The 23,283-nt window shown below is 40.7% G+C and overlaps 2 protein-coding genes across 7 annotated transcripts in view; both read right to left on the bottom strand.

Annotated features, from left to right (window-relative positions):
• Window positions 1-534: 534 nt before the first annotated feature.
• LOC120555737 (tropomyosin alpha-1 chain-like) lies at window positions 535-13,574 on the bottom strand. 6 transcript variants are annotated; one of them, XM_039794749.1, is made up of 10 exons: window positions 13,347-13,571; window positions 12,754-12,879; window positions 10,298-10,431; window positions 6,252-6,369; window positions 5,951-6,021; window positions 5,747-5,822; window positions 5,567-5,629; window positions 5,208-5,277; window positions 4,473-4,551; window positions 3,864-4,076 (listed from the first exon to the last, which is right to left on the bottom strand). In XM_039794749.1, exons 1-10 carry the CDS (start codon window positions 13,458-13,460, stop codon window positions 4,073-4,075), a joined length of 855 nt encoding a protein of 284 aa, XP_039650683.1. In that variant the 5' UTR covers window positions 13,461-13,571; the 3' UTR covers window positions 3,864-4,072. The 6 variants fall into 6 exon arrangements, with proteins under 6 accessions (XP_039650684.1, XP_039650688.1, XP_039650685.1 ...); XM_039794750.1 differs by lacking the exons at window positions 3,864-4,076; window positions 4,473-4,551 and adding an exon at window positions 535-1,212 and having other exon boundaries at window positions 13,347-13,573; XM_039794751.1 differs by lacking the exons at window positions 3,864-4,076; window positions 4,473-4,551 and adding an exon at window positions 2,543-2,989 and having other exon boundaries at window positions 13,347-13,574.
• A 9,039-nt stretch (window positions 13,575-22,613) lies between these two features.
• LOC120556500 (talin-2-like) overlaps window positions 22,614-23,283 on the bottom strand; it is a gene marked incomplete at its 5' end in the record, with an annotated part of 1,753 nt that continues 1,083 nt past the window's right edge. The window contains one exon of the mRNA XM_039796145.1: window positions 22,614-23,283. This exon is cut by the window's right edge and continues 181 nt beyond it.

The raw sequence follows: 23,283 nt of genomic DNA, 5'->3' as shown, positions 1-23,283 counted from the left end.
TACATAAATACGAGACCATGGTTATACCAAATCCAGGAACTAATTAAGTTGATCACACTAATAACTGATGCCAGAAAGAATATTACTTGACTATAAGAGACTATAAGCAAGCAAAAATAATGAAGTTGTAGGCATGCATTTCTGGAAATAATCAGAATGTCACTAATTTGGGACTGGATGTTCAGAAATGGTCATTGAATACAATAAAGCAAATATTTCGTCAATATCTTGCACACTTTTGTGCTTATTTCTGCCAATATTTTTAAAAATCACATTTCAGTGTACTGGTGATGATCCACAACTAGGTGGTTATAGTTCATGTTTATCACAGAACTACATCATGATGTGCATCTTGTTTGAAATACAAGTGGTACTTCCACTGTAAAAGTCTACTAAAAGTGACAGAATTTCATGTTGTAGTTCATCGCAGTAATGACAAGATTTCTCTTTTGATATTACATTTCCCCATTTCCTCTTAACAGTATCAAACAATACCAATGAAACATTTGTAATAAAGCCAAACTTAATACTAAATTATACCTAATCCAACCTTTTATTCATGATAAAAATGAGACAAACATCAGTTTCTCAAAATCAACAGAAAAGTGAGTAGTGTGCAAACATGTCGTTTACTTAGCTGATCACAATAGTACATTCAAGCAACTAGGCTAAGAATGTCTTCCGCGCTGAACTGGAAGTGTACAACAGCACGGACAATGAATACATGTTTACAATACAGAAGAACCAAAGACACACAAGCAACTTTACAAAACTACACATAATAAAAGTCCCTTTATAACCTTGGCTTAATTTATGGCTTTGTTGACAATGATTATGTGCAGTACATTTCTCCGCCCCCCCCCCCAAAAAAAGTGCAAATTCACCTAACATACATGTAAACTTATTTAAGATATGCAGTGAATTTTGAGTGACCTTTGATTACAGTATGTAACGGAAACAGTGTGGTTTAACTGTAGATCACCAAAGCTACCTTGTATAGAGCTCGTTTCTTCAGGATGACAAGGTCAGAGGACACAAACACAAGATCCAACGTTATCTGTAGCCGCTGTATCATGTAGGGAGACAGCCATATTCAGAGCAGATGTGGGGAGAGAGGAACAGAGCTGGGTCAAAGGTCAACTATCTCCATTAGAGTCTGATCCAGCATCTGCGTTACGCTCAGGCCCTCTTCTTTAGCACGTGAGAGTTTATCTGTTAATATAGCATTTCATTGGTTAAAAAGAAAGATAAAAACAAAGCAGCCCAAAGATGCACAGAATCTAAAACAGACACATCTCTAGTCCAGGATTACAGTGTTAGACATGTGCTGGATATTGTTACGTTATGAGAGTGTGAGAAATATCACCCCTTAGTATATCTTTTTCCAATAACAGAAGGTGGCATTCATTAATTAAGTACATATCCCCAACTCTGATACTGTGGGCCAACTCACTATAGATATACTTAAGCTATAGACATGGCTGTAGTCAAGGATGCATAAACTAGGTTTAGGACAACAGACTATGGTTTGGCAATGTACTTAAATTATGGCCATGACCTACACAGTATCAAGTCCAAGCCACCTGTCCAAGTCTCAAGTTTCAGGTCAATTTAAACCAAAACAAATGGGAGCACAGATTTAACCCCAAATCAGAGACTTTCACTGAACACCTTCCCCCTTTATATGCCACAAATAACCTTCCCAAACTGTTTTAGACAACCGTACACCGCACTAAGTGAATGATTTCAGAAATCTGTCATTTAATCGGCACATGCTCCATATAATCATACGACTACAACATCTATTTCTAACAACTAGTCATATGAACAGATATGGTGCACCGTCTCCCTACATGTACCAATGCTCAGCATGGATCCTTTCTGCTTCACACCAAAGTATACTACCTCTTCCTGTGTTACTACCAAGTAAAGGTTTACTTGTCCAAAATTATTGCGAGATCAGGGACAGTGGGTCAAGGAAATTTAATTTATTGTTAATGCAATCAAAAGAGCAAGTCAAAGCTGCATTGAAATCAAAATAATGGGCCTTTTAGTTCCCAGCACAGCTGAACACACCATCTTGTAATTTTCAATTCTTATATTCGTTAAAAATGTGTCCTCCTTTCAGGTTAGCCGTTATAAGAGAGGGGGATTCTGGGATGTACAAGGAATTCTGGACCCCTTGCAGCAATTTTAGGAGACTTCCTCGGAGGTAGGCCACTAGCACCCTCACCGGCCTTCACTCCATTAGTAACAGCACTAGGGTTGGGCATCGAGAACAGATTCCTACTTGGAATCGTAATTTTTGAAACGATTCCATCGGAATCGGAGGATTTGGTTTCAAATCTGATCATGGGTTCCAAATTTAATATGTGCAAGTTTTGGTTTCCGAAGCGGCTAGGCGCTTGTTGTGTTGCAGCCTTGGAGCACAGTAAGCGGCGCTCTAGCGTGGCTTTATTTTACATTGAAAAAGCTGTAAAACTGCAAACCGCCATTGAATCAAAATAAAACTTTCCTCGTATTTGTGAAATAAGCATGTGACCCGTTTCAACTCCACCCCTCAAAGAACCGGAATCGAAAGGAAGAATCGGAATTGTTAAAATCCAAACAATGCCCATCCCTAAACAGCACCATGCAGAAGTGCTACAGCCCTGTCGATAACTGAGTAAATATATCAAATCATTCTGCAAAGGTTTCATAACCTGAGGTTGTCTGACCTCCAATCTGAAACTGCAGTTTGAGCATGCATAATGTGAAAATGTTACATCGTATTCTCATTTGTTGAAAGCAGTACTTGGTTTAAGCTTTGCATCATAGACACCATTGTTTATACCCTTTTTATACCACAGCATTAGACAATATGCCTGGACGTTTGAGATTCAGAAGAATGAAAGCCTACGAGAGCCCATTCCAGTTTAAGCCTCGTTTAAGGCTACTCTCAGTTCATTGGTCAGAAGGCGGTTTTTCTCAAGCTGCTTGTATAGATGGTCTTGACAATCAGAAAGCAGGTAAGAGGAAAGAGAAACAAGGCAGGTTAGTACAGAAGACAAAGAGTTAGTGCTTTGACGCTAATCACAAAACAAGTGTCAGTTTGTACTCGAGCTGTTGAACTGCAAACCCTTATGAACATATACCAGCAAAGTTCCATCCTGTTGTACTAAAGCTGGACTGCCGACTTCATAAACCCTATCAAACTAAAGCAATAACTTACTCGTCATTCACATTCAAAAACAAGCAGTCATTAACTTGCTGTACTGGTTACCCATGGCAACATCACCTACTCACTCCTTTTGTGCTTGCTGAAGATTTTGAGATGTTTTTTCCCCCCCCAAATCAATTTCTAATCTCATGATAGAACTCCCTTCCTTAAAAGGAGGATGCAGACACTAAAGATCATTGTTAAGATGTTTAAGTACTTTAAAATCAATGTACAGTTGATTCTTTTGGCCACCAAAGTGGGCACAAGATATTAGGGTTTGCAGTACAGTATATCTCTCTACTGAAAACTTGCAATTACGATACAGAAAGCACCCGCACAAATGGCCAAATAAACTGTCTATCAAAGAAGGTAACCTGTCATGACTTCTGGTTATTTTGCTGCATTCTTCTAATTGAAATGGAAACTGAGAGGACCGTTGTATTTCATGTGAACATTCGCTAGTTAAGAGTAAATAAAAATGAACGCCCCAATACTGCCATTACACTCAATAACAGTCCTCTCGAACAGAAAAAGAAACCGTGAATGGGAGAGGAGCTTCAGAGTTTATTCAAAAGCTACTCAACATAACATTAAAACACAGATGACAAAAAAAAAAAAAAAGATGGGAAAATTGAAATGAAGAAAGATGGCAAGAGAAAGGGGGAAGGGCTGGCATAGATGGAATAATGTTTATTTTACATAAAGCAATATGGCTCGAAGGTCTGTACGAGAGATGAACAAATGGATGGCGGCAGCAACAGCCCAATGTGCAGTAGTGACAGGACAGTAAGAAAACACAGAGACACAGAAAGTTGGGCTGCGCTGCACAGGAGATGATGTTCAACCAGCTTCTGGGGTGAGGGGTGTAAACATTTAGCTGTGAAAAAAGGGACAAGGACAAAAAAAGTGTTGGGAGATATAAGAGGAAGAATGGAAGATAAATGACATGCAAAACAAAAAGAGGGAAAAAGGATGCAGAACTGAGCCAGAAAAGCTAAATAAAATGAAGCTTATAAATTATTATTTTGCGAGCAGCTATAAACTACTACTACGTTAGAAGTTAACCAAAAAGTTTGGGATACCCAGCCAAAGACCCACCCACCCACCCCCACACAGAAGGATATTAACTAAATCCACTCATGAATTAATTTAGCCAAATAACAATCACTGCACTCAAACACGCCACAAGAGGGAGCTACTGTATCTTGTTAAAAGTAGTTAGGATTGTTGAGCTCTAAGGCACAAAGCACAAAACAAGCGTGTGATGAATTACATGGAAGTCATGTCGTTGAGGGCGTGGTCCAGCTCCTCGCTGATGGCCTTGTACTTCAGTTTCTGGGCATACAGCTCATCTATTGTGTGGTAATTATTTTGAAGTGGCAGTGAAGGATGTGTAACGGAATAAGAAGACAACAGAAAAACAATAATAGTGTCAGAGAACAGAAGTCATAAAAAGGAAAAGGCAGAGAAACAAACAAAAAAAAAAAAAGGACAGAAATAGGAAGTGCACATGGAACAGCTGCTGATGTAGTGTCAGATTCCTGAGGAGTCACTGAGAAAACAGCATCACATGTTCCGTGACCCTGTGAGGACTGCATGGAAAGAGCTGGCCTTCAACAGTCACTACACCAGAATACCAAACAGCATTGTGGTGAGAAATGTTGCTGCCAACATGAATAATATCATGCCGGCCTCTGTAGACCCCCATCCCTCCTCCACGACAGACAACTGACAGTGCAGATATTTGTCCTGAGTCCTATTTAATACCCTGCTGTCCGGTTAAATAACCTCACATTGCACCAATGTTTACAAATTATTAGAGAAAAAAAAAAAAAAAAAAGGACTCTACGAGGAAACCTGAATAATGCCCAACAAGGTTACTTTTTTGTGTTGGCTTGTTGAGTAGTAACTGCCTTGTACGTCGCAATTTACTGCAACAAACACACCCGTACATTTTGTAAAAACAACTTTTTCAAACGCCTAAAAATCAAGTGGAAAAGATCCATACCCTCTAGGTCATCAATGGTCTTCTCAAGTTTGGCAACCGATCTTTCAGCGAACTCAGCACGAGTCTCGGCCTGAGTGGAGGAATACAGTCAAACATTAGCAGTTCACATTAAAAGGTTAACATTACTAGCCACAGCCCTACAAGCATTATAGGCACATAGGTGCTGTTAAAGAAATAAGAATATCACTTTAAATAGAAATCGTATATAGTCAGCATACCTAATTCAAGTAACTAACGAGTCAACATTCAGTTACAAAGAAGCTCTACAAACTGCCCATGTAAAAAAAAAAAAAAAAAAAAGAAAAAAAAAAAAGAAACTCCTGTCTGATAAACTTTGTTTCTAACTTAATTTAACTGACCTCCTTCAACTTGTCTGTAAGAACCTTGATCTCCTCCTCGTACTTGTCCTCCTTCTGCGAGTACTGTGGTTGCGTACGAAGGCCAGAGTTAGGAAAATATACCAGACCAAGTTTTAAACACGTGTTAAGGGTTTATACTGTGGGTTATTTGCAACGTGTTATCCTGGTCAGCCATCGTACCTTCTCTGCCTGGGCCTCCAGAGACTTCAGGTTGTTCTGCACGGTTTTCAGCTCCTCCTCAAGCTCAGAGCATTTGCTGTTGATTTATGGTTTGGTTAAACAAGCAGTAGGATTCCACAGACAAACAAAACAAATAAAAACAGAATTTGTCTAACTGTCTGGCTTGGAGGAGCACATGAACGGAAAAGGGAAGGAAGTGGTTACCTCTCAGACAGCTCAGCACGCTCCTCCGTACGCTCCAAGTCACTCTCAATGATCACCAGCTTACGGGCCACCTGAAATCACAGCCTACAGAGTTTAATCCCACAGTATGTTTGATACATTGACAGTCAGAAGGAATTAAATGTATTCTTCTACTGTAACTGACAACTATTTATGACTTTGTGACAATAATACGCATCCGACAGAGTGTTTATTGACCACAGCTGTTACATAAAAAAGGTAAAAGAATGCAGAAAATGCTAAGCTCAAAGTTCAGAGTGCAGTGAACAGCTGAGAAACATGCCTCCTCGTATTTGCGGTCAGCCTCCTCTGCAATGTGTTTGGCCTCCTTCAGCTGGATCTCCTGCAGCTCCATCTTCTCCTCGTCCTTCATCGCCCTGTTCTCAATAACCTTCATGCCTCTGGAGGGAAAGAAAGTAGTATGGCAGGCAAGTCATGAGTACCATAGGAACAGCAGCAGGCCAACACGTTTTGATAGTTCCCTCTTGTACGACTGATAAAGAGATGAGTGGTTTGTCTTATAAAAGGGAAATCCATTTGTTTGTGTTGTTTTTAAAGATTATTTTTTGGGCTTTGACGGCCTTTAATTGATAAGATAGCTAGAAGGCAGTGGGGGGGTAAATCACATGCAGTAAAGGGACGCGGGTCGGACTCAAACTCGGGCCACTGTCTAGGATTTAGTCTACACACGCACACGCTCTACTGGGTGAGCTAGAGGTTGCCCCAAGGGGAATCCATTGTTATGTGGCTTAAAATAAAGTTTACCACAAAACACACTGTTCCTTCTGATGTCTCATATTGGTGAAGGTGGTCGGAAATTCAAGACAGACCGCATAGACTTCACATACATTGGATCGCTATCTGGAGACAACGTCTGGATACTTTATAGACACAGTGATCGGTCATATTATGGTAGTTTACAACACTGTGCAGGGTTTTTCCTGGCTCAGAAGGGGCCTTTAGGGGTCCGCCCCCAGGACATTTTGAGCGTCAAAGACTTCATTTCCTGCATTCTTATACATTTTCAGGCACATAGCAGAGAATGGCGGAGCGAGAAGAAGTCTCTGCAGCTTATGCTGCGTGTCCATCGTCAGGGAGTCAGGCCAGTGCCGCTAAAGCACTCGAAACGTTGGTACTTTTGCGTACTGAAGTACGGCTCACATCAGGTGTTCAAACAAACTGTACTTTAATGCTGCTACGAGACGTTTTTACGGGTTATGAAACTGTCTCAATTTAAAAGGCTACTGATAAGACGGCAGCGCAGCCCGTCGTGCAGACAGACGGCAGTCGGAGCTCCGGGTGAAGGAGAGCTCTGCGTCCGTCAGCAGCGGTTTCTCGCTGCGCCGCCAGTCCCCAGAGCAGCATGGTCACCGGGAGAGTCCGGTGCAGCCTGCTCTGCAATCGGAGATACCATTAGCACTATATAGCGCAGTGTTCAGATCCAGTCAAATCAGCGCCAGCCGCATGTGCACAGTTGTGGCAGTGGATTAGAGGGAGGCTGGCCTCTCCTGAAATTCCTTTGACGCTGGCTTAAACCTCTTTGGGTGGGGGGCGCCAAAACCTTCTCTATGCAGGAAAAACCCTGCTGTGTACAGAATGACTGAGTGAGAGATCATGTATTAATTAGTCTGGCTCAACAGATGTACATTGCTGGGATAAAGCCTGACATCCGGCACGATGTCACTCACCTTCCGTTATCTATTTCGCAAGGGCACACGCCCAGGACGGTTGTGATTGGTTTAAAAAAAAAAAATACAAACAAGCCAGAGCGTTTTCTCCTCTATCCCAGAATAGATAAGCGGTGTAGCCAGGCCATACTCCAGCGCGGACACAGCGCTGTGAAGCTAGGTCTGGCAATGCGAGACTATGTATGAGTAAACACCAAATACGGCAGGACAAGCACTCATGGTGAGGAGTGCGACTGTGTTATTCATGCCGTCAATACCTGCACTTGTCGCAATAAAAAGACGTTTCCATCAAAATGCTACAGGTGTTACAGGTTTCCACTATTGGTCATACGTTTTAATGCATTCATAATAAAGAAATTTGGATTTCAACAATTGTGTTTAAACTTGCAATTTGAAAACACCTAAGACAACTACTTTTCTCTCCTCATGATTCAATTTAGTATTCAGTTTTGAACATCAGTGCAATATGACTTCCAGCCACCAGTTGGCAGCACTGTGTGAAATGTTAGGTGTGGTACACAAACAGCATGTATCAGGTCCAATCCATGGGGCAACCACCTGTGCTGAGCAATGAAACACATGCGGAAGTGCCCAAAACTGCAGTTCATCGAGTGGGCGCTTGAGGCTGGGTCCAGAAGTGAGTCAATTTCATAGACCCCCCATGTCAAAATGCCCTAAACATGTTTACAGCCTGGTACCAAAACTGTATTTGGTCTAAATACCCAAGTTTACCCTTCATGACAACTCTGGGGGGTGAATTTTTTTATAACTCATCAGATTAAGTTATATTCAGACTTAAAGTTCTGCACAAATTAGGGTGTGGTCACATTGACTGATCAGTGCCTGTAGTGAGACCAGGCTAGCCCTGCAGCTCTGCTCTCCAACACAACAGCTAAAGCTAATCCAAATCACTGCCTTTCGGACAATTTTCAAGCTAATATCTAACGTGTGATATGGCTTGCTGTACATTTGATTGTACAAACTTTTTTTCTTTTTACAGTCACTGGTCCAATCTCTGATTTTTAGTACACTGTAGTTTAGCAGAATCCAGCATTCCAGTGCTAGAGTAATACGCACAAAAAAAAAAAAAATTGTTTCCCCATTTGTCTTAAAAAAGGCATTCAGCACCAGCATGACCATTGTGCTCCAAAAAGTTTGAACAGCATGGGACCTCATTCTTAAGTACAGTGGAGTGATTTCAGACTGGGTTTTCCTGTCCTCACCCTGCCACATCACTTGTTTTCATAAAGAGTATATTTCACTGAAACAAAAAAATAAAAATCACAAAATTGGTTTGTAAGTATAGTACAACTATGAATTTTCTGTATAAACACCATGGAGCTTATGAATAGGGTTGGGTACCGAAACCCGGTTCCACTATGGAACCGGTTCCTGATGAAATGGTAGTATTCAGACCGGATTAGTCTCCTCATTTCGGTTCCACTTAATGCGTCGACTGAAATATTTTCTCTCTGTTGCTCTGGCAGACTTTTTTTCCCTTTCTCCCTTTTCTGCCGAGTGGCGCGCGTGCCCACTTGCGGTGTGAAGCGCTTGCCCGTACTATTCTCCGACATGCACTCTACAATCACTGCTGATAGACAGCTTTTTGTACACGTTCCGAAACGGACATAAAAATATCACACTTTCTCTGTAGTCTACCGTTAGCTAGCTATGGTAAATGTAGGCAACTTTTAAAAACGGCATATTTTCCCTCTGGGCTCACCAAAACGGACGTAAAAGCATATTAACCATTCACTGCACGTGATCGCTAGTAAACATATTACACTTGCTCTGCTACTCTATCGTTCAGGACAAGACCCTGTAGCCTGGTGGTGGGAGAGACGGGACAGCCTCCCCAAATTGTCTGCCCTTCCAAACTCCTACCTGTGTGTACAGACATCTTGGACACCATCTGAGAGAGTTTTCTCCTGTGCAGGACATGCCATAAGTCAGGAGAGGTGTCGTATCTTGCCAGAGAAGGCAAATACGGTAATTTTTCTGCAAAAGAACTGCTAAAGTTTGAAGCTGGTTAAGTTAGCATACCAACTCAACATTTATTTTATTGTTACTGGTTAATAGTGTTATTTATTGTTAAATTATTGTAGTTGTGTGTTAGGTGACTTAGGTTCTTATATATTTAAGTCCTTTAAAACATTAATATATTGTTAAATTGAAATAATTTTCAATTAAGAAAAAACACTTTATAGAAAGAGCTCTCTTTGATGTCATTTTTCAAGAATCGGTTTAGGAATCAGAATCATTCTTAAAGTAGCGGTTCGGCATCGGAATCGTAAAAATCCAAACGATACCCAACAGGTATCGTTAACCAGCTTAACCAGCTTCAAACTTTAGCAGTTCTTTTGCAGAAAGATTACCGTATTTGCCTTCTCTGGCAAGATACGACACCTCTCCTGACTTATGGCATGTCCTGCACAGGAGAAAACTCTCTCAGATGGTGTCCAAGATGTCTGTACACACAGGTAGGAGTTTGGAAGGGCAGACAATTTGGGGAGGCTGTCCCGTCTCTCCCACCACCAGGCTACAGGGTCTTGTCCTGAACGATAGAGTAGCAGAGCAAGTGTGCTTATGAATGGATTGTGTTGACCAAGTAGGGTGTGTTTTCTGGGAGCAAGGTACCCACCTCTCGCTCTCATCAGCAGCCTTCTCAGCCTCCTCCAGCTTGGTCAGCGCTGTGGACAGACGCTCCTGAGCACGGTCCAACTCCTCCTCAACCAGCTGGATACGTCTGTTCAGGGAAGCTACATCGCCCTCAGCCTAGGACAGCAAAACACCACAGTCATACAGAGTCAAATCAAGTTCATTAGTATAGCCTAAAATCATGGACTATGTTTCAACTGGCTTTGCAGGCTTACAGCATCCAGCCCATCCCATACTCTCCAAGGAGAGCTTGGGCTGGGTCAGGACTAAAGCCCAAGGGAGGGTGCAGGCTCTAATGTGCACACAGGCTGAGGGGTGGATGGCATCTCTGTTTTTTTTAATACAACTTTTAAACCTACTGTTGGTAGTACCTTAAAATACAATTCCAGGACAAGTTATCCACCGTTCTGCACCATGCCTGCAATTTACTGTGTCACATTGATTTTGTTTATCTTGTCGCATAAATAAATTAGCGCCAAAACATGGCTAAAATTTAGTATTTTGGAGGGGATGAATCAGCTCCCTGCACTCAAACTAGCTAGTAGCCTGCAGGAGTCTTACAAGGGAGGATTTATCTCAGAAGACCTGTGGTGCTGGTGCAACTAGCCTACTTGTTACAGGGCTGTTTGTTTATCCGGGACGCGCCGGGTGGTGTCCTTTCTTCTACCCATCGTGCACTCACATCCTACAGTAGGCTAATTTCAAGAATGTCTACCTGATATCTGATTGCATTTGAGCATAAACCGTCGCTGCCTGGGCCTAGAAGGCACGCTTTTTGACCAGATTAACGCCTAATACCGTCGACAGGGGATTAATTGCCTTAAATAATTAGCAGCGGCTTACTGATTCCCTCGCACTCCTCTCCTGATTCAGTTCTCGCTGTAGTAACGCTGCCCGGTCCTCCGCCACATCGGCCTGGTCCTGCAACGACTTGATTTTCTTTTTCACAGCTTCCAGAGAGCTCCCACCGGCCATTTTTGCTCTTTTGGTCTCAGCTAAGCTAGTTTCCCTCAGCTCTGTGCGGGCTGCCTCAACTCAGACACACACACTTGGAGATGCGGCGCGTTTGATCCCCACCCCCACCGCCTTTAATCAACCGCTGATAAGGATTGGGACGTGCCACCAACCCCGGAAGTAACCGATTTACACGCAAGGAATCCAATTTATCAAATGAATAAAAAAAATATATATTAATTGTGAATATTTCCAGTGTTTATTTAATTAAATTCATGTCAATTTTTTTTTTTGATTTGGTCAGTAAGGCAATACAACTATCTAATTTATGAGGCGTCTGAGTGCATCCCCTACTGGTAAATTGAGCTAACCCAATCAAAATCCCAGCTCCTAACAAACACTGATTCAGTCATAAACTAAGTTACAATTGTGTACACATAATTAATAGTCTCATAATGAACACAACACAAACCATATTAATAATATTATAATTATTTCTCAACTGTTGGCCTTCTGTCCTTCCGTTTTTGTAGGCAACTAATTAGACCCCACACACTTGTTTTCCTGCTAAAAATACAATAACACATTTTTGTATTTAATGCTGCTAACACTGCTGTCTGCTGTGCAGACATAATACTTTTTACCCACCACCCTATAACATTCCAGTGTTTTTTGTATTTGATTATCTATTTATTATTGCATCAATTATGACCTGATTTTATTTTATTTTAGGTGATTCAAAAAACACTCTTGTACTAACTATTTGTTTATGGCCTATCGAGTAGGCTATCTCTATTCTAATTGATAGTTCCTCATATTGTAGTAAATAGGCTATTCAAAATGTATAGGTCTTGTTTTTAGGCTACTTTTCTTATCTGTGGTAAGTGTTCCTGTCAATAAATCAATCAATCACTCAATCAATAAAGTCCATCATGGGAATCAACAACAATTATCTTCTGCCATTTTAGTTATTATCCTAATAATGTTGTTGTTGTTGTTGTTGTTGTTTTTGACGTTGTGGCAGATTGTGAAGTAATCAATTAGACGTTATTGGTGTTACATTAAACGCAGTCAAGTAATTTTATCAGGGTTGAACATAGTGCCAACTGAAACCCGAACAAGCACAAATCTGTCAAAGATTTTACACACCAAAATATGCGTGTAAAATGTCCCGTGAAACCCTACACTGGTCCTCAAATTAATGCAAATGGCTGTGGAATGCATTTGTAAGCCCATGAGCAGGGACCTTACCATATATACAGCACAAAAGCTAAATTTAACAATCCATATTTTCATCCTATACAACCTATAGGGCTCTTATAATTAAGTATTGCATTACTTAATCATTAGAGTAAATCTGTATGGGGACTGGTAATCTTAGTTTCCTGAGGGGACCCAAGGGGTGGTTCAAGGTCAACCCATTAAGCACTAGGTGACCCACTGGGGCTTCTCCACCAGTCAGTGGTACTGTCAGCCCAAACTCACATCTGTGGCTTTCTTCTCAGCGAGCTCCAGTTTCTCCTGGGCATCCTTCAGGGCTTCAGAGTACTTGTCCAACTCATCCTCAGTTGCTTTCAGCTTCTTCTGCAGTGCTACCAGGTCATCCTCAAGCTTGATTACAGAGAAACAAGAGACAGCATTACTCTCAAACTCAATCACACCTAGTGTTCTACCTTATACTGTATGGGAATAATCTCTAAGGTGTGGAAATAATCGTTTTTACTCTACATAATAAACTCTATATCAACCATTTAGAAATGCTATCTTTCTAGGCTGTTTGAACATGCCTATTATGGAATTACGGAATCATAAGAAACCAATAGTAAATGTAAATGTAAAAAAAAATATTAAACGTAAGATTCTTTTGACTTTTGTTACCAACTTCATGCAGCCAAAATTTAAGGTAAAGTAACGAAAAACAAACAAAGATATTGTGATTTTTAAAAATGTATGTAATCCAAATATTTATTCTCAGTCACAGGACACTGGACATGCAGGAACAATGCAGCGCATGGCGCACCGTGACATCGGCACCGGTGCGTAAAAGCACCAGAGCCGGTTTTACAAGGGATGTTGACCTGTTTGCTCCTGTCCTCAGCTGCTTTCTTGTCTGACTCGGCCTGCTCGGCTCTGTCCATGGCATTCTCCTTGTCGAGCTTGAGCATCTGCATCTTCTTCTTGATGGCATCCATGGCTGCTAATTGATGGGGGTCCGCGCAAACCAGAAACAAAACAAACTGAAAGGAGCGTCTGCGCCACACTGAACGCCAAGCTGGAGTGCGAGCTCGCCTGGGTTGTAGTGAGTAAAATATGTAGTTCGACCAGGCAGTTACTGGATACCTAACACTTTTTTTTGGAACAACTGCAGCTGTTTGTCAACGCGGGACCTGTCTTTTTTTCTGGATCTCTTCAGTGATTCGCTCCTCGAAGACATTTGACCACTTCTATGACTGTACATGGGGTGTAGACGTCAGGGGGGCACTCCCCATTCACACCAAGACTTCTCGGCCCACTCCTATTTCTAACACCCCCCCCCCTTCCCCAAATGACAGGCAGGAAGTAGAGTGTCAAGACTCCAAAAAGTAGCAGCTCCTCTTAGGTTATTTGGGAGAAACATGCCGATATTAGTGACCTTATTATTATCCAGGAAAACAACCCATAAAATACTTTGAGAAAATGCAAATTAGGAATAATTTGACCATTGTCTTTTATACTTTTTACATCTGTCTGTGCCAAAATTAAGGATTTTAGACACTGTTTAATGAATAATGTACTCAACCAATTTCAACAGAGATTGGTACCAGAATGAATTGTAATAGCACCCTGTGCACCAGAGCTATTCATACAAAACAAAAAGATCTGATTGGATAAGCCCCTGTGAAAGTTCCCTCTGTGGGGTGTCATATTAGCCAATATGGCTTGTTTGTCTTCCAGGGATCAGTTCAACATCCGAACAGCAATCAGATAGGCTTTTCTCTCTGTAGAGGTATATCATCAAGCTTTTCCAACTCCTCTCTCAGCTAATACATGCCTGAGAGTTATATCTCAAATGGGCCGCAGTGGATACAGTGGCATGCACATTGGAAGATGTAAAGCTTTGGCATTTCAACAGCCCCCCTTACTGCATGTGCCTGTGTGATAGTTCACAGGGCCACAGGCACACCCGCAGCTGTCACACACAACCTGTCGTCAGGACTGGTGGATTGCTCAGTAATATTAGTTTACAGTCTACAGTAATTCATTTTTATACATAGTGGGAAAATTGGACCATGAGAAGAAAAATCAAGCTCCAAATATGGCTAAATATAAGTTAATTTGTGAAATTAAGATGTATAGGTGCTAGATGCCTAGTGCATGTGTGTACAGCACTTATACATGTTATGTAATACTTTATGAACAGCACTGTCGTCTTGTCCATGAGGCACAACAACCCAGGCTGAAGGTATTTTGTCATTCTCTAAGGAGCCTTTACACTCTAGCATCCTTTCTTTCTTTCCTTGTCTCCACTAATTCTGCTTGTGTTTTGTTGAGTGCATATTTTTGGGATCTTACTGCTTGGAAAGCTCCTGTTTGACTCTGTGCATGGCCCCCGTAGCCCACCCTTACTAAGCCTGACTTTTACAAAAGGGGCATTAGCTTTTTTTTCAGATCCGTTCATTTACCATCATGGTTTCTTTGTGAAAGGCACATAATGCCCATTCAATGGTGATAACATTCAAAATGGGTGAGCGAGACTAAAAAAAAAACAAGCAGCCTATACCAAAAACATGTCTTGAGCAATCATACATAGAACTGGACAAATCTTGACCCAATAATAAATGCTTATTGGTTAGAACAGCTGATTAAGAAACCCTTGTGGAAGATTCAACAAATTGCTCTTAAAGTGCTTGTTGCCACATTTTGACTTTGATAATTTTCTATAAAACAGTTTGTTTCTTTTATTCTGTGTTTTTACTCCAATATTTGATCTCTTTGGTGGTCCGACCTGAAATCCTTTTAAGGCAGTCAGCTCTCACTGTGCTGTCACCCCATCATGTGTTTTGTGGACTGTCAAGCAGCCAGCCAGGCATGCCAGTCATATACAGAGATCAGAGAGGCTCATGGCACAATCCATGTCACCCTAGCCCACTGGATAGACGAACATCAACACCTGTCCAACAATTAATAATTTACTCAGATTAAGGTTTAGGATTTTGATATAGGGGAGGGTTCTGTAAATAATTCTACAACAAACTTGGTCCTATTCTCTATAATGCAGACAGTCTTGATAGATCACTACAGTATAGTACAGTATACAGCAAGTATGATTTTTATATTCTCCTCCGAGGGCCATTATACATGGACAACATGCTTCAGTTTTTTTGCCTGCAGCAAAAACCAAGTGTTCATTTTCACAGGAGCGTTTTATCACGTTGTTTTATTCACACTAATGCCAGAGAACTTGTCTGTTTAAAACTACTCCCTTTTGCTAGACTTGAGTAAATGACTAAATTGTCCTTGGTCTTAAACCACACTTCTTGTTGTTGCATATCCTAGCCATTATTTCTTGAGTATTGCTCAGTGGAAATCAATGGGATATTTCTACATGAAAAACATCTGTCTTTTAATTGGTCTGTTCACCAGGAAAAAGTTTAACTGTGAGTCAAAGGTATGCTGACGGGTGCCTTCATTGAAACAACCTTCAGCATTCCCAGAATTCCCATCATGCAAGAAAGTATATGTGACCCTGTAACAATGATGCCACAGCCTTTTAAAGAGCCACATATAAAGTTTATAGACCTTTGAAATTTGATTTTCATTAGGTGACCATTGGCTGTTGACGGCTGTGTATGCATTACTGATTTACTGTTGTGAAGAACTCTTTAATCTAAACACAGTCTTTGTTTCTGTGGTGTAGTTTAGCATATTGTGATCCCTTCTGTAAGTGAGTGAATATAATTAGGGCCCAACCGCCAACAGCGGCAAAGGCCCTATTGAAACTGAAGTAATTCTTCCTTTCCTTTCCTTTCCTTTCCTTTCCTTTCCTTTCCTTTCCTTTCCTTTCTTCCGGCAAATAAAATTTTTGAGGGGCTTAACATACTCAAAAACTCACCAAAATTGGCGGTCGCATCAATTCTGATGAAAATTTACGTATTTTAAGGGTTTCGGGAATAGGTACACATAAATGGCTTGCTAGCGCCCCCTACAAAATTAAAAGAATTGAGCCCCTGCAGTACATTTAACATAGACTCACAAAACTTGGTACACATATGTAACATGTAAAGACGTACAGAAAAGCTCATTGGAGCCATACCCTAAACCCAACAGGAAGTCTGCCATTTTGAATCGAAAGTTCGAAATTAGTGTGATTTTGGCCATTTCCACATGTCGTACTTTAACAAACTCCTCCTAGAGATTTCATCCAATCAACTTCAAATTTGGTCTGTGCCATCGTAAGACCTTAGAGATGAAAAGTTATTAAAAGAAAAACTTTTTGTCATAGGGCATGGCCGTGGCGGGGCAGCCATTTTGTGCATTTCGTCATCGAAAAAGGAAGTGGGTGTAACTTGAGTGTACATTGTCCAATTGGTTTGAAACTTTTCAGGATTCATAAGAGTCCAACCCTGAGGACATATAAAGGCCGATATTTACTTAAAGTCATAGCGCCCCCTAGTGGCAACAGGAAGTAGGCCTAAAAGTCAAGGTGCTATACTTTAACGAACTCAGATCGACTTCAAATTCGGTCTGTGTCATATAAAGACCTTAACGATGAAAAGTTAAATCTTTTCGTCCAACAGTGTGGGCGTGGCGTGGTGGCCATTTTGAGCATTTATCAATGAACAAAGAAGTTGTTGTAACTTTAGTGTACATTGTCCAATTTGGCCAAAATTTCTCACGATTGAAAAGGGTCTAGGCCTGAGGACATTTATAGGCAATAGGCAACAGGAAATCAGCCTTATATGACAAACATCATCCGATTTACATGAAACTTATAGTGTGTGGTTTACATGTGATACTGAACCACGCCCCCTTCCACAACATTTGAACCGTTTAAGGTAGTCTTGTGTGAGGTGTCATTGAACTCAGCAGAGAGTTCCTTCTTCATTGGTGATGGTTTGGCCCGCCCCCTATGCTTAAACCACGCCCCCTTACATAACTAAAGTACAGTCTTGTGTGAGGTATCATTGAACTCAGCAGTTTATTTTTGATTGGTGATGGTTTGACCCGCCCCCTATGCTGTAGCCACGCCCCTTTTTAATTTAACTTATAACCCGTTTGATGTACACCCTTGTGTGAGGTATCATTGAACTCAGCAGAGTTCCTTATTCATTGGTGATGGTTTGGCCCGCCCCCCTATGCTTAAGCCACGCCCCCTTTCATACCTGGTGACCCATTTAAAGTAGAGTCTTATGTGAGGTATCAATGAACTCAGCAGAGACTTCCTTTTTTATTGGTAAAGGTTTGCCCTGACCCCTATGCTTTGGCCACGCCCCCTTTCACAGCTAATGGGCTGTATGACTTAGAGTCTTGTGTGAGGTATCATTGAACTCAGCAGGGAGTTCCCTTTTCATTGCTGATTATTTGCAGTGTCTGAGTGCCGCGCAAATGCACGGTCGTAAGTAGCAGCGTCCGCCAGTAACCCCGACGCACACAGGGGCGCAAGGGCCCGTCCAACACTGCTTGCAGCTTTAATTCATGTTGTATTTTTTAAAGGAATTTAACAGTCCGCAGACCAAATAGTGACGGCACAGTTGAGTCGATCCTTGATGCTGCAGTGTCAGACAACAAATGAAGGCCAGAGCTGTTTGAATGGTTCATCACAGATGTGTTGAGACGGCTGGGTGAGCAGCTCCCAGACAAAAATGGGAGTACTGTGATGATTTCATTGTCTAGACTGGAATTTCTTACTTCCTCCTCAATAATTTAAAGTATCGAGGAGGAACAATGTTGGTGTTCCACCCAATCCTTCCGTGTCAAACTTCATCTCTTGCTGTGATTCAACTTCATCAAGCTCATCACAACGGTTTGGATGTGCAGGGCTCATATGTGAGGTCATGTGAAAATATCAGTGTGATGAGTGTGTTTCGTGTGCTGCTTGTTAAAGCGTGTCATTGGTGTGTCATTTTCCTTCAGTGGAGTAACAGTCAACAACCTGATGTGACAGTGGCCATTTTATTGAAATGAAAATGTGAAAAATGAAGCATCGACTGCGGGTCACAGTGGTAAGAAGGTACTGTTTTTGCCTGTGGCGCCTTCAAGTCAGGGCAGGCAATTCAATACAACGGTCTTTAGTGGATGAAGCCTATGACACTGCAATGTAGCAAGCAGCATTCATCAGTAACCTTACCCGCTTTCTGACTTTTATTCTAATTAGATTTAGGGCATAAAAATAATGGATGAGCTGTCTTCTATCAGCTGCTTGTCCGCATTAAATGTAATGCCCTCGTTCTTTTAGCAAGGGTTTTGCTGTCTCTTCCTCAGCCAAGTCAGTGTAACAGGGCCTCTTGTTAAAAATCTGATCCAGTAGTTACTGGAAATGAAAAGTGTACTCAGTGTCTGAGATTTCGTTTTTTGTTATAAGAAAAAGCGTGAGCAGTAGTAGCCTAAAGAACTAACTTTAAGAGAAAATGGCAGAAAAAGGATTCCAGGTTTAAAAGCAGTGTTGGGAGCAGCTGTGCCACACTAATTGACATTTTATTGCCAGACAAATTTAGCATGGCTCTCACTTCTTAGCATGGACTCAATATAGCTTCAGGTTTAGCGCTGACTCAGAAATACCATCTTGTCCCATCACTAAACTGACACTTAAAGAGACCTTGTTCTCTTGTCAGCGCTCACCTCTCGGTTATCCTAGAGAGTCTAGAGAACTTGTTGTGGTTCTACATCCCGTCAGTACTGTTGCTGACAGAGGAAGTTATATTTCCCAAGATAAAGGTCTAAATGCCATTTCAAATACATCTCCAAATTGACAGAAAAAGAATTCCGGTGGAGAACTGAGTTCTTCTAGGTCTGGGTATTGAACCTCATTACATTTTGAATACCCACCTAAATGTGTTGTGGCATCAATGACTGAAAACGGTCAAGTGTCAAAAGTTGGTATTGAATGTTGATTTTTAGTTCCGTTTATGAATTATACTTTCGGATTAAATTTTTTTCTTAGTCTAGACTGTATTTTATTGAGGCAAAGGCTTGTATTTAATACTGATGTATTGGGCAAATTGGTAGTTAGTCAAAAAGGTAAAAACTGTTAAAAATAAGTTTACTTAAAGTGCTCATATGCTCATTTTCAGGTTCATAATTGTATTTAGAGGTTATATCAGAATAGGTTTACATGGTTTAATTAAAAAAAAAAAAACTATTTTTGTTGTACTGCACATTGCTGCAGCTCCTCTTTTCACCCTGTGGGTTGAGCTCTCTGTTTTAGCTACAGAGTGAGGCATCTCACTTCTGTTCCATCTTTGTTGGGAGTCGCATATGCGCAGTAGCTAGGTCAGCACTGCTAGCCAGTCAGAAGCAGAGAATGAGGGCGTGCCACGCTAACAGCTAGGCGAGCATTATAACGTGTGTTACAAAGTGACGCACGTTCGTCACAGAAGTAAAGGCTGGACTATAATAGAGCAGTTTGGAGCAGTTTGTGAACAGTGTTTTCTGTTGGAGATACTAAGTCCCTTTGGGGTGGACCTTGGGCTTTTTCACTTTGGAAGCCTATTACGTACACAATAAAGTAAAGGAAAAACACCCAACAAGCACAATATGAGCACTTTAAGTAAACTTCCCCCAGGTTGCCAAAACCCCAAAAAGGGAAACCTGAGGACATGACCCCAGCAGTGTCCTACAGCCTGAAATGTGCTTACAGACATTTGAGCTTGTGAGGAATGTGGTTCAGGTAGTGTTACAATGATATACAGTATACAGTTGCATTTGTTATTTAAAAAAATATAACCGTATTGGTTAATTTCCATAACTGAGCTATGATATTTCCAAGTTAAAATGTATGTTCATAAGATCGAGAGTGGAAGATCACCTCAAACTGGAAGAGGACAAAGAAGAGGGTACCGGAAGATAATTGGCAAACACCTATTACACTTGGTAGAAACCTATAATGCAGGTCTTAAATTTGAAAACAAATGTGTGTTCATAAACCAGAAAAGTGACATACGGTGAGCAGATGTGTTAATCATACTATGTAAAATGCACACACATTATGGTCTTTGCTTTACACAAAAAAAAAATAACCACAAAAGGAAACTTGACATGCAAAGTTACATTGAAATGCTTTATTTTCAGAGAATACAAAAAATAGTTTTATTGAGGCCAGATAAATATCTTTTATATTGTATGTTATCACATCTTTATTGTAGTAACTACATAATTTTAAGTCTGTTAAGGGAGAAAAGAAAACGTACAGAACACTTCAATTACTCCAAATCATTGAAATGCGTAACTACATCATGATAGATGACAGATATATCGAAATGTTGTTATCACATTTAGAGGCTTAAAAGCACAAGAAAAAGCCAATTTATAAAATTTCAGTAACTTCATAACATACAATAAAGCAGTTGGCAGACCAAATCCTCCAGTCTGTTGTAGTTTACAAGCACTGTGGTACATGCCCATGGAATGCAGTACAAAAATGTGTATATTTTATATATATATATATATATATATATGTTGATGGTACATTTTAAACCGCAACACATTTTTCTGAGTGGCAAACAGTTCCTCTGTCATAGCCAAAAGGCCTTACATGTGGCAGAAGGTAAAAGAGAGAGAGGGGATACAGTTGGTTCAGGACTTTGAGGAACAGTACATTAAGAAGTGGGACAACAAATGTTAGAAAACCCCCATGGACATGAACCCACATTCCCAAACAATTGCTCGTCTAGTACCTTCTACTGACCGATGAGGTGAAGCTGTCACTCAAGCAGACGAGACACTGTATGGGCTACGGACTAAGGCACTAATAATAATACTACAGACTTGACTAATGAGTCCTTCCCTCCCACACTCCCACATAATACATTGCCAGAAAAAAAACCCTTCTGAATTCAGATCCAACTGTTAAAAAAATTTTTAAATTAAAAAAGTCATGTTGAAATGTGTCTGTGTCATGAGCCATTTGCTATGGTATACTGTGTTGTACCTGGAGGTCAGAATCACTCAGTGCATCTTTAAAAGTTTAACTCTGTCGCTGTATAAACAAAAAGATGCATCTGAAGCACAAAGCCATGCATTATCACAGCAGGACCTAATCTCACGATATACTGTAGTTTAATATTGAAACACAGCCCATAAAGTAAGACAAGGGAACCAAACACACTACAATCAAACTCGGTAAACAAAAGGTTCTTCTATTGCAGCAAGTAGTATGTTCTGTACAGTCGCGCAGAGCACCCTTAAACTCAGGGACTGGTGGACAAAAATAAAAAATAAAAGAAGAGATGAACTGCAGTGATTAGTGTTGCAGTCACTTCACATTCCTCTTACTTTCACATCAATTCTTACAAGTTTCATTTGTTGCAATTAGCTTACTGCGAAGTTATTTTCAGATTTAGAATTTGGCTGCTTTCTGAATTTACAGAATTGGAGGTGAATGGACTCAAATCAATCGCTGGCAGGGATTGATTATTGCTGGAAAAATGATTATAATCACAAACAGCTGGATAGAAAATCTCCAAGGAAAGGGCCAAAGTAAATCTGCAGGGGGCGGTAACCATTAGACAAAGCACAGAAGCGGCACTGCACGGCATTCAATTGAGACGTCTGAGGTATTTACAGTTATTCTAAATTTGCATGCTGTTGTAGCTCATCAACCTGCCTGGTTACTCTAACCACATATTCTATACTTGAAAGTAAAATAAGCACTCAATTATACAATATCATCTCCTATATTATTACTTGTTTGCATGGTGTAAGGGAAACCAATACTGCCCTCTAAAGCACCATCCATGTTATTGCATCATCATCAAATTCTGTTTATACTGTATGTACTGTAGGTGTAAAGAAGGAATACAAAAACATTTAAAGGGTTGGGGAACATATCTGACCACAAGCTCTACTAGTGGTGGTAAATAAGTGAGACCATTCCTGTCCCCTCTCTGCTAAAAAATACTCAGGAGCAATAAATATTCCTTCTATGGTAATATGTTGTCCTGTGTAGAAAAGCATTCACATGGTAACGTAATGTAAAACATTCTACTTGAGTCTGAGCGGCTGCACACGATGACGCCTATATTCAAGAGCTTAGACAAACATGTAGAATTTGTTGCATCTTAAAAAGACATTTTGCGTGTGGAGCCCATCAATATCCACGTAAAAGAAATGACCAGAAAGAAAGCAAAGATGCTTATATCACTAGAAGATTCCAAAAGACAACGGTCCATTCTTTAATTTTACAGTATGGTCCGATAAACACCAATATGCATCTTACCTTCCTTTGGGTTAGTGACCACTGAATTTAAGTCAAGACACACCACATGATTTAAACAGATATTAAGGTGCCAAATTGGAGCATGAAGGCCAACATTCATACAATATCAGAGTACCGAGCTGAAATCTTTTTGCTGTCCGGGTGGCGCTGCAGTTTAACGGCTAGATCACATGAACGGCAATACAATCAATTCTTCATCTTAGAAGTTTATGAACTAGAGCTGCAATTTGTAAAAAATAAAAAGACAAGAAAAAGAAACTGTAGCTTATGGGCAAACATGAGAGCATGTTAGCTGTGCAGTTTGTCCCGAGCATGTCACATTCTGGTTCAGATTGGATCAGTTATGCTATATATGAGGAAAAAAAAGGCAGTTCTTCAGTTGAATCACCACAATCTTTATGTTAGTTTTTTGTGAAAGTAGTCAGTTCCATACAGTAGTATTTCAAACTTGCAAGTAGATGACTTTGAGATATTTCCATGTGAATTAGACTCACTGCAGACTTGAGCATTTCTGGTTTGTTAGATCAGTCACAACACATCTGAAGTCGCTGCTGGCCACATACCTGTTCAAGTGTGCCAGTAAAAAAAAAGGGACACAAACC

The sequence above is a fragment of the Perca fluviatilis genome, chromosome 3, assembly GCF_010015445.1.
Source record: "Perca fluviatilis chromosome 3, GENO_Pfluv_1.0, whole genome shotgun sequence".
NCBI classification, from domain to species: domain Eukaryota; kingdom Metazoa; phylum Chordata; class Actinopteri; order Perciformes; family Percidae; genus Perca; species Perca fluviatilis.
This window is presented reverse-complemented; position numbering and strand designations above follow the sequence as displayed.

Coding starts and splice junctions, on each gene's coding strand:
- LOC120555737 (XM_039794750.1), bottom strand. CDS start 13,460: ATGGATGCCATCAAGAAGAAGATGCAGATGCTCAAGCTCGACAAGGAG. Junction 6,022..6,251: donor CTGACCGCAAATACGAGGAG/GCATGTTTCTCA, acceptor CTGTGATTTCAG/GTGGCCCGTAAGCTGGTGAT. Junction 5,823..5,950: donor CGTGCTGAGCTGTCTGAGAG/GTAACCACTTCC, acceptor ATAAATCAACAG/CAAATGCTCTGAGCTTGAGG.